The sequence below is a fragment of the Brienomyrus brachyistius genome, chromosome 17 (genome assembly GCF_023856365.1).
Source record: "Brienomyrus brachyistius isolate T26 chromosome 17, BBRACH_0.4, whole genome shotgun sequence".
NCBI lineage: Eukaryota > Metazoa > Chordata > Actinopteri > Osteoglossiformes > Mormyridae > Brienomyrus > Brienomyrus brachyistius.
The window spans coordinates 17855283-17866602 of NC_064549.1; the positions used below are offsets into that span (position 1 = coordinate 17855283).

The 11320-nt window shown below is 39.3% G+C and overlaps 1 protein-coding gene across 1 annotated transcript; it reads right to left on the reverse strand.

Moving 5' to 3' along the window:
* Nucleotides 1-1562: 1562 nt before the first annotated feature.
* LOC125712390 (microtubule-associated protein 6 homolog) lies at nt 1563-10041 on the reverse strand. Its single transcript, XM_048982407.1, has 3 exons — nt 8929-10041; nt 5639-5855; nt 1563-5333 (listed from the first exon to the last, which is right to left on the reverse strand). The coding sequence occupies exons 1-3, from the start codon at nt 9621-9623 to the stop codon at nt 5127-5129; spliced, it is 1119 nt and encodes a 372-aa protein (XP_048838364.1). The 5' UTR covers nt 9624-10041; the 3' UTR covers nt 1563-5126.
* Nucleotides 10042-11320: the final 1279 nt, after the last annotated feature.

Sequence of the window (11320 nt, forward strand, 5' to 3'; positions counted from 1 at the left end):
CTTTTTTCCACGTTAAATAATGTAAACTTACCACAAACCTTAGTTAATCATATCGTATGATTCTTTTAGGGGGTGGCATGGTGGTGCAGTGGTTAGCACTGGGACCCAGGTTCGAGTCTCTGCCTGGGTCACATGTATGTGGAGTTTGCATGTTCTCCCCATGTCGTCGTGGGGTTTCCTCCAGGTACACCAGATTCCCCCCCACAGTCCAAAGACATGCTGAGGCTAATTAGAGTTACTGAATTGCACATAGGTGTGTGTGTGTGTGTGTGTGTGTGTGTGTGTGTGTGTGTGTGTGTGTGTGTGCGCATGCACCCTGTGATATTCTCCTGCTTTGAAAGCCTCCTACATATGCAATATGGCCAGTCACAAAATTAACTCTGTCAGTGCCACTCACAGGGTTTGTACTAGCACAAACTGATCTGGCCCCAAGTGTCTTCTACAGCTGCTGTTTCCATCTGTTGCTGCCATACAGTGCTGCTGCTTCAATTTTGGAGGCAATTTGTCTGAAAATTGAATCAGGTGTGCATCTTCATCCATGTAATGTTTTTTGAAGCAATAGTAAGATCCATCTAATACTTTTTTACACATTCACAGTGTCAAGTGTCATCTGCTTTCACTGTTCCACTTTCTGCCACTAAGTGGCTTTGCTTCAATTTTGGAGTGATCTGTCTCAAAATTAAATTATTTCCAGCCTGTCACCAAAGCTTTGGTAACGTTTGAAAAAGATCCATAAAACCTTCTGAGTTACTGTCTTAGTGGGGACAAGTGTTACAACTGCCTACTTTGTGTAATCACTATGCAGCGCTGCTTCAGCTACGGGAAGATCTGTCTCAAATTGTAAACTTTTCCAGCTCCTCACCCATAATTACATATTTGATGCCACCCTCACCCCATCTGCAAAATTTGAAAAAGATCTATGAAACAGTTTTTGAGGTATCGTCTTAATAGGAAACCATTTGTGGTAGTAGACTGGTCCCAAAGACATATGTATTCCTCATATGCAGAATATCATTATCAGTGGTAAGTTTTCTTGATGTCTTGCCATTCACATTAGTTGGGAATCTCGAAATTCCTCTCAGGAAGTTGCACTGTCTAGCATTCTGGGTGCTGACTCGTAGATAGAAGTTGGTGACATGATAACTTACAAAAGTCATGAACACACTACTGCAATAGGAAATGCATTTCAAATGCTGTACTAGTTAATTTTATTTCTGCAACAGAAATGTATACTACAAGGTGGAACAGGAGCGAGTAAGGTGGCACAGTGGGACAGTGCTTAGTACTGTTGCCTCACACCTCTGAGACCTGAGTTCAAGTCTCTGCCACAGTTCCATGTGTGTGGGGTTTCTTCTGGGTATGCTGGTTTCCCCTCATAGTCCAAAAATTGGTTAAGGCTAATTGGAGTTCTCCGATTGTCCATGTGTGAGTGTGCCTTATGTCGAGGATTGTACCCTGTCCTGGGCGCCCAGGCTCTAGACCCCTGCGATCCTGAATAGAGTAAGTGATTTCAGAAAATGGATGTTGTCACTCAAAACCCACAAAGGTGGCATGAACAGAAGGAAGTGTAAACTGGTGTTTAATACAACTGAATGAGTTTTTCATCTGTGAGTGTGCTGATTTAAATATTTTAAATGGCCAGTGTCTTGGTTTACAGTGTTCCCATCATAAAACCTGTCTACAGCACAGATGAAGATTTCAATACAGAAATCATTCAACATGGTGACACTCTGCTCTAAAATAAAAAAACACAGACAAAGATAAATATCAGCACCATATTTGTGTTATTGTAAAGCAGCAACAAGACCAGAACAGTAATACATAGTAAAAATAATGGTTTTAAGCAGTGCTATTGATGTGCACTTGCACACATACAACACAGCAAGTTGTATTGGAAACGAACAGTCTGACTGACTACAGAGTCACAGCAGTAAAAAGCACCTTTATATTATACATCAATATGCAAACATAGGATACAATTTTAATAAGAAAATCCTAAACCTCCTATAGCAGCTTCCATTGACCACTGCAATACAAACCAGATATTTGGCAAAAGAAAGGAACTTAGTATAGCACACTAGGTGTCATATCAGCTGTTGCATCCCCAGTAGTCTAGGGGCAGGCAGGGCATAATAACCAGTCAACCAAAAGAACCAAAAGGGAAGGAAACCAACATACACACGAGGTTCAACACTTATTAGATTTAATAGTGGGGAGAATTACACGGCGAATAAACTGTACAGACTAGGCCTGGGAGGTTTAAATTCATTAATCAATTAAAATTTCAAAAATAATTACATATTTAAAGGCAAAAAAACATGTTAGAATTTTTGAAGATTTCTGTAGGCTACTATTAGTCATCAAACATGCGTTTCCTCATTTGCCTAATGGCCCTTGTCACTTAATGTAGAATAATGAATCTTTATTCAACTGGACAGAATGGCTGAAACTAGCCAGCAAGAAATTAGTGAAATAATCCATGATTCACAAAAAGAATGTGAAGATATAAGGAACTGTGCCTGGTAGACTTGCAGACTGTTCAGATTTGATTGAGAATCTTTAATGGCACCCATAGTGATTTCCATCACCAATATTTCAGAATATCAGAAGAGTTTGCTTCTGAACATCCTGTCAAAATAGCATATACTATGCTATAATATCTGGACAGTACGAAAAATTAGGTTCCCTCCAAACTTAGTTATACGTAACCAATATCAAAGGCAGCATTTGATTGCATGTCATTTTAAGTTTTAAGCTATTTTATGCACATAAATCTGTGTTAGCTGTCTAATGTCAATTGTTTGAAATTTTTATTTCACACTACAATTTCGACAGTTTTTTGTCGCTGCTGGAATTTCTGTCCTGTGGGTAGTTAAATAAATAAAAATGTGTTATTACATATTATTGTCTACTTGTCATTTTCCTTACTTAAGACCATAAGAATACACTACTCCAAATGTTCAGCAGTGTGGAAGCAAGGCCTCACAAATGCTAGCCACCTAATCCAACAAACGACACGAAGCCTTAATGGCAGCCAATACCCAGCACAGGATATAAGCCAAAACAGCACAAATACCAAAGGCAAACAGACATCAATCCCTGTCAAGAAGGACTTCACTGCTTTTATAGGGGCAGCTGAACACTGATTGGACAAGGTGCTCCAATTATAAGACATTGGCTTCCCTTCACAGCTAGCGTACAATTTCCCTGATCACCAAAGGAAGATAATTAGTGAAGCGAGCAATCCAGAAAACCCACCAATGAAATGGCATGTAACACCTCCTCCTCGGAACCTATCCCAGATTTGGGTCAAAGTAACACTGTTGTACAACTGGAGAAGTTAATATCAGTTTTACCATTCATCAGTCAATGAAGAATACCTGAAACTGTAGTAAAAAAAACAAAGTTTTGCCAATATCTGTTTAATATCTACCCCAAATCTTCTGGGGCATGCGGGGCATGGGGTAACTTTAAAGGCAATACATCAGCAGCCAGCAGCAAGGCTATGATTCTGACTAGCCTAGCCCCGCAAGAGGATTATGCCTCTACCCAGCTACCCCAAAAACAAAAAGACAAAATAATAAAAAGTGCACTAATGGAAAGACTGGTATGCAGTCGTATAACTATAACTTGTCAGATTTAAGGTACCCCAGTTTAAATGGACTTTATCTTCATTCCCTTACAACTTGCCCAGACTAGCTTGAGTCTGATAAGTTGACCAGCTAATCAAGAAACTCAGCTTCAGAATACAAGTCCCTAATGTCTTTCAAACTTGTGAGAGAAACAGCAAGTCTGATAGTCTATTCTGAATTATCCTTCCTGCAGGAAAACTGTACCAGCCTGTACAGCACTAGCAACCAGATCTAGCTTGAAGGAACGATTAAAATCAGGGACGATGAGCAAATAAGGGTGGCAGAGTACACTTTTTAGCTATAGCACATCTATAGCCTCTGCAATATGTGTGCACTTTTGAATAGAACTGGTAAAATCTATAACATTTTTCTGCGGCAGTAAATCAGGGGATATAAACTATTTCATCTATAACTTGAGAGGATTGTGAATGGTATGCCTCTACACCAACTCTGCAGGACTGAACCAAATGGACTCTTGTGGAGTTTCATGGACAGCAGTACTCATTCAATATTACCTTTAAGGTTTGGTGTCGATGCTCAAGTGCTCAAGCACCCCTTGACTTTAATGGTGGTACGGACTGGACATAACATCTCACGCCTACAGACTGCAAAGACTTCTAAAATGCCCGTGAAAAAAAATGCGACCCCTGATCACACAGCATACCCCAGTCCTCAAATCCTCACTAATCCCCCACCAAAATACTAAGTGGGCCACTCCTGTCCCTGATTGTATGGGCAATTAACAATCAAATACTTAAACCCATGAGACTCTCACCGAAGTGCAAAGTCGTGTCTCTCTTTTGTGAATTACGTGTTGAGTGTTTGATTTGGTTTTGAATTCTCTAGTACAGGGGTGCATTTTCTCTAGTTATACAATTCTGAATTGTCCCCAAAACTCTGTCAACACCTGATCTACTTTTGCAAGAATGTTTAACCTGATTTCGCAATAGCAATTTGGGTTTTGGAAAATAAATTCTGCAATTGGATCTGTACTTCTGAGTTTCATGACTCTGTGATACTGGGTACAATTACCTTGTCTTTAAATCCGTCTTGCTTTCTTCAGTCCAAGTCTAATAAACAATTATATTAATTGCATAACTGCACAGGCAGTATAGTTGTCTTTGGCTTGTCTATGACTTTTTAAAAATCTTGAATATGTGTACAAATTAAACTGAAAATTAATGAAAATAATTTATAACTTTCTAAACTTTGTATAATATTTGAGATAAAAAAAAAACTTTCTATATTTTAAGGTCTGTCTTTAAAATATCCACTGGCTTCTTGGTATCTGTTTGCTTACACCTGATTTATATGAGTATAATACTGAAATGTTATGCAGTGATGCTGGGATAGATGTGGAAAAACTGACAGTACTACATCCACTTTCAGATTGAGTATAAAACAGTCATATCTACACTCTAAGAAGCAAATAAGTGTGAAGACAGAGATGTTAATTTTTCCCATCAAAAAAATAACAGTGATACTACAGTACTATTACTCTTTAGCTTCAGCAAGTTTGTTGTTCATCTCTTTACTTTTCTTTTTGTCATTCTCTGTGGGTGCTGACTTGGGTTCCTTCTCCTTTTTCTTGGCACTCCGCACCGATGACAGCTGCTTCTCTTTCCCTTTCTTTACAGGTTTACTGTAGCTTGGTGTCGTTGTCTTCCTTGGTTTAGAATGAGGAGTGCTTGGCTTCTCCGTCTAGGGAAGCAAGGGGGATAACTTTAGAGCTGAAAACTGTGATTAACTTATAATAAAATCCAAGGGGTTGCAAATGTTTATTTACAATTTATACATTCAAGGACTAAGTATAATGTGTACAAAGCATACTAGCAAATCAATGTAATTGGTTTTAATGGCCTTTTTGACCATGATACTCAACAAAGTGCTGCAGGCTACTAAACAACACGAAAAACAAGCTAACTTTATATTATGTACTGATTTTGTTTAGTAAGCAGACCCAATCTTCAGCCACTGAGAATATGATCGTAGATCATTCCTCCCACCTTAATGGGTTCTTTGCCAGGCTCACTGTATAAGCTGCGTATCCTTCGATGCTCCTGCGTCTTGTTGTCAGTGGGTATGTTCTGCACTTGCTCCCCCCTAAAGGTGGCGCTGTAGCTGGTCTCCAGGCTAGCCTTCTCTTCCATTGGGGGGGCGTACTGTGGTTTCGCTTTTATCGGCTTCACTGGCTTCACGTCAGCATATGCTTTGAATTCATTCCTTAAAAAGGAGATGGATGTATGAAAAATACACAATAAGAAAGCATGGAATCTATCAAGAAATCCTATCAAGAAAAAAATCATTACATTTTTGTAGTGTGCCATGAGATTTGTGTGATGTCCAGGTAAGGGCTGCCTCTTACAGGACTGCAAATGGACCTTAGGGCCGCAATTTTCATTGACTTGAATTAAGATATAGTCCGTCCATCCATCCATCCATCCATCCATCCATCCATCCATCCATCCATCCATCCATCCATCTGCCCATTCCATACTGGGTCATAGGATACATATAATTAATGCAGAATAAATTATTCATCATGGTGTATCATTGTCTTAGAGTCACTTGCCAGACTAAATTCCATAATACACAAACATCATGGAGTAGGTCACCAACATGATAATGTATATGTTTCACTACCTTAATAAAACACAGTTTAAACCAATATCCATCTATCATAGGTGAGGTGATATAGTGATCTATTCTTTGGATAAAGAAAGAAATTCCCCATAGTATACACCTCCTTCCATCCACAAACCTGTTATCCTAGTCTGGGTTGTGGGGTGGGGTATAGACAGAAGGCTGGGGTATACCCTGGATGGGATGCCAGTCCATCATATGGACCATACACAATAATACCCTACGAGGTATAAGTCTTTTAGAGACACCAGCTAGCCTAACTGCCTATCTTTAGACTGCTAGGGGAAACAAGAAGCTGAAAACCCCACACACTCTGGCAGTGTAAGGCAACAGTGCTAACCAATGAGCCACCACAGGCTACACCTGCACACCAATATACTGAATACTGAGTGCAAATAAAAGTCATCAATCTACATGAATCACAGGTCTGTGGATTGGAGAAAAAGTGCAATACTTGAGACAGCACACAGTTCCATCACGATATTTACAGCCACCAGCCTGGAAGTATGAGGTAACAGTGCTAAATCTACCAACTTCATTTTAAACAAGATATATGCATCCATACATCCATCCATTTTCTGTACTTGCTTGTCCTATGCAGGGTCTTGGGGGTCCAGAGCCTATCCTAGAAGCTATAGGCTCAAGGCAGGGAATAACCCAGAATGGGACATAACATACGTGCAAATTAGGTTTGCAATGAGAGTGGCAGCATAGGACCCAGGCCAAAATGCACATTAAGACTGACCAGTTATGCAGCAAGAATGAGAGAGAGATGCTGAGGATGTTTAAACAGTCAGAGTATGGACACACATTGCTTACTTGCATGGATTTTGTGCTAGCTTGCACCAAATTCAATTTGATTTCTTGAATTTTTTTTAGATTTCTGATCCGTGTTCATTTGATTCCATGCTACTGAAATCCATGCAAAGCCCATTGTAATTTAATGTATTTCATTGAAAATGTCTCATCAGGTTTCCTCCGGGTTCTCCGGTTTCCCCCCACAGTCCAAAAACATGCTGAGGCTAATTGGACTTGCTAAATTGCCAGTATGTGTGCATGTGTGAGTGAATGATGTGTGAGTGTGCCCTGCGACGGGCTGGCCCCCCATCCTGGGTTGTTCCCTGCCTCGTGCCCATTGCTTCTGGGATAGGCTCGGACCCCCCGCGACCCAGTAGGATAAGCGGTTTGGAAAATGGATGGATGGATGGATGGATGTCTGTCATCAAAGGAAAAGGGCAAAACTCCGAGATTCATAAGCTTTCAGAATAATTAATTGCTGATGTTACTGTCAGAGTGCTGTAGTGGGTTTTACTGTGGTGTGTCTGCAGTTTGCTGGGCTGTGTGGGTTTTCAGCCACAGCCCAACCTCAAACAGTTAAGTGAAATGACATCTCTGAATTGCCCATAGTGTCTGAGTGAGACCAATATGCAGTCTAGGCCTGTGCCCCTCCCTTGTTTACTGTGCCAGGCCTCCCCAGCAACCTTGTTCTGGATGTGGTTGGAAGATGCGCATTACTATTAAGATTATTATTCTAATACCTAAATAAATAACTATGTTGTATTAGATATTAGATTTGCCAAGAGATATGGAAAAATCACAGCTTTTTTGATGACTGACTTAGAGCCAATAATTCCTGAAAAGCTGTTCATTTCAGACATATAAAACAGAGCTCATATAAAAACAACCACAGGCATAAGGTGTCATCTGAAATATTCACACTTACTCATTGTCCAGTGCTCCTCTAGAGTTAAAAGTCCAACTATGCATTATGCTTAAGGCCTTTGGTGTCAAAGATTATAATAATGGGAGATATCTGACATCTGTAGAAATGTTCAATGTCAGGATCCCCAGAGATTTTGAATGTCAGGATATATTAAAACGTTTTGAAATGTATTAGCCTGATCTCCTGTAAATACCTAATGATGGACTTAAGTGTCGCATATTAATTAAATATGTAAAATTACAGTTCTCACAGAGAGTCTTGTGATGCTTACTTAATTTGTAAAAATGTTATTAAATTTATATTTTTCATAACAAAAGTCCACTGACGTGCAATGTTCATGCATATATCTTCTGTACAGACATTTTCTTTTCATTAAGTGCCATTTTATTTATTTATTTATTGATTGATTCAGTTTCCTATTAATTGCAATTGTAGTAATGAACTCCCAAAGGGATACCAAACACAAATCTTTGGTGTTTTATGTTGTTGCAAAGGTGATACTAATTAAAGCACCCAGTGAGACTGCTTGTCAATGAACTTTTTAACACAGAACTGATACTCGGATTTCAGTTTATTAATACTACTTGAAATGAATGATTTACTTAAAACTCCCGATTGTTTGTAAAGTGAAATGTGGGTATGTGTATGTAAACTAATGAATAACGTACTATTTTAAAAGTATTTTTGTTATAAAACCAATACATTTGCAATAGTTTTACAAGAATTAAGTGTCCAAGACCAAGACAAAGTGTCCAAGACTTTCTGTGAGCACTGTAATTCTTCCTAAGACATTTTAATGGTTATATTTCTATTTCGATACTAATATGCATAGTAAAAAATGTGTGGTCTATTTTATACTGTCAGAATTTATTAATAATGAGACTCAGACATTATTTTACTGTAAATGAAGAAATAGGACCATCGACTTACTTATACGAGCTTCCGGTTGTGAATTCCTGCTTTATCTGCCTGTTCAGTGCATCCGCCACAGCCCTTCCTTTGCTCCCAACAGCTTCACCCCTAGGTTGCAGGCCATCTGCTTTAACCCTTTCAAGTGACTTCTTCCCTTGCTTCTTTTTTTTCTCTCCAATCTCTTTCTCCTGCACCTTGTCAGCAATTTCGCTCTTCTCCACGCCACTGGCATCCTCCGCAGACCTTTGCTCTGTATCACTGGCCACAAAGCCGCTCGCATTAGGCTTGGGAATCCAAGGGTGGTCTCGCTTATTGGGAATCGGCCAAGGCTTGAAATCCTTCTGGTACTGCGTCTCATTATTAAAAGGGGCCTCCGACGGGTGATACTCGTTCTTGGGCTTGCAGCTTCGTTCCGGGCGGACTTTCCAAGCTCTGAAGTCCTGGCGCATTACAGATGAGCTCAACAATTGCGCAACATCAGCAGCAGCTGAAGCACCGGCTACTCCTACCCGATTACTATGGGATGGCTGTGTTTCTATGGCCAGTCGAGACTGGGGATGCGGCTGTTTTCGCTGATGCCGCACATGGAAATGCTGCTCATCGGTCACATCGGAGTATTTTGTAAACACCAAAGGCACAGCGATGTCACCTTTGTCCAACTCACTCCAGAAGCGGTTGATGCAGCATGCCCTGGTAATGCAGGGCCAGGCCATTATTACCGTGGAAAATATCTAATCACTGTATTAAATCACATATGCCGCGATAGCAATAGCACGAAATGTATTTCGATCGAATGCGTCCAGTGAATAACAGATTGATCCTTGAATCTTGGATATGAGATGGAAAAACAATGTTCCACTAAGACAAAAGAGTTCCTCCAAAAGCCCTTGCAAAAAGGAGAATTGCCCACGGCTTGATAATCTTCCAACAATTATCTGCGAAATTAGTGCATAATACAAATGATAAAATGGTGGGAAAACAATAAAGAAAAGAAAAGAATAAATCTTAAATGCCTTTGTAGTCTTTTTCATGTAAACGAATAAGAGATTTATCTGTTTATATTATGGCAATGAAAAGAACGAAGGCGACCACACCCGTTTGCCGAGAAATCCCGAGAAGATGCGCCGCACTCGAATCAGCACCTGCCTCCGTCACAGTCACCCTTTAGCAGGAGTGGGTGGAGGCTGCACATTTAACTCTTCACTAACAGAAAATACAATCCGTCGCTGATTTAAATAAATGTTTCGTACTATGCTTGTAAACACATCCATTTCCCAAAACTCAACGACTATTTTCTCAGTTAATCCTCTCTGGCAATTTTACCCATATCTGAGGTCTTGATGGGATATAGAGTTGCCCTGGCCATTTGGTAGAGGCTTATATCATGACTATGAACATTCATTTGTTGAATAACTTTTGTTTTCGTTTGCATATATAGCGGTAAGATAAACGCATATTATGCAAGATATATACATATATTTATCAAACAAGAAATCCTCATATCTAATTCTGAACTGAAATGTAATTAAGGAAAGACATATACAAACGTTGTATGTTAATAAAGAGCAATTATTCTGTTAACTATATTCTATAAAATACTGTATATTTTTCTCTGGAGTATAGTGATCTCTCATCAAAATACTATTGCACGTAGTTATGGTAGCAAGGAAACAATGAACAATTATGCTTTACTTTTCAGAGACACTGTTTACAAGGTGCCATTTTCAGTCGGGAACTTACTGTATCACGAACTCATTGCGATGTAAAAAAAAAAAAAACCTTTGTATTTTTATTTTATTGATGAGCCATTCCCTAGTAACTTAAAAATAACCAAACTTACACAAGTCACTAGTTTTAGATGAGGTAACACATGATAAACTTTATTACTTGATTCCTTATATAGTACAAAGCAAAATAAAGTGCTAATAGGGGCTTTCGTAATAACATTCTTTGATATGTAAAATTGAACTTTTGAAGGATTATGATGGAACAATAACTTCACTTTCCTTTATTCCATCCATCCATCCACCCATCCATCCATCCATCCTCTGCCTGCTTACCCTGGACTAGGTGATGGGGCTTTCTTTAATACACTTAAAATACTTTTTTTTTTAATTTAAATTAGAAACAATCTGGGAGAATAATACACAGTATTTGGGGGTTTGAATCCTGCTTGCTGTGTTTGTAGAGTCTGTATGTTCTGACCAGGTCCATCTTCAAAGACCCCAGCCATCACAGACACAAACTGTTTTTGCACCTACCATTAGGGAAATGGTATTCGTACATCAGCAGAGGGACAAACAGACTCTATAACAGCTTCTGAGTTTCTGCCCTCAGCCAGTAAGGCTACTCAATAGCTGATTATGCTATTAGTGTGGACACTGCAAATTTCAATTTTTTTTAAAGTAAT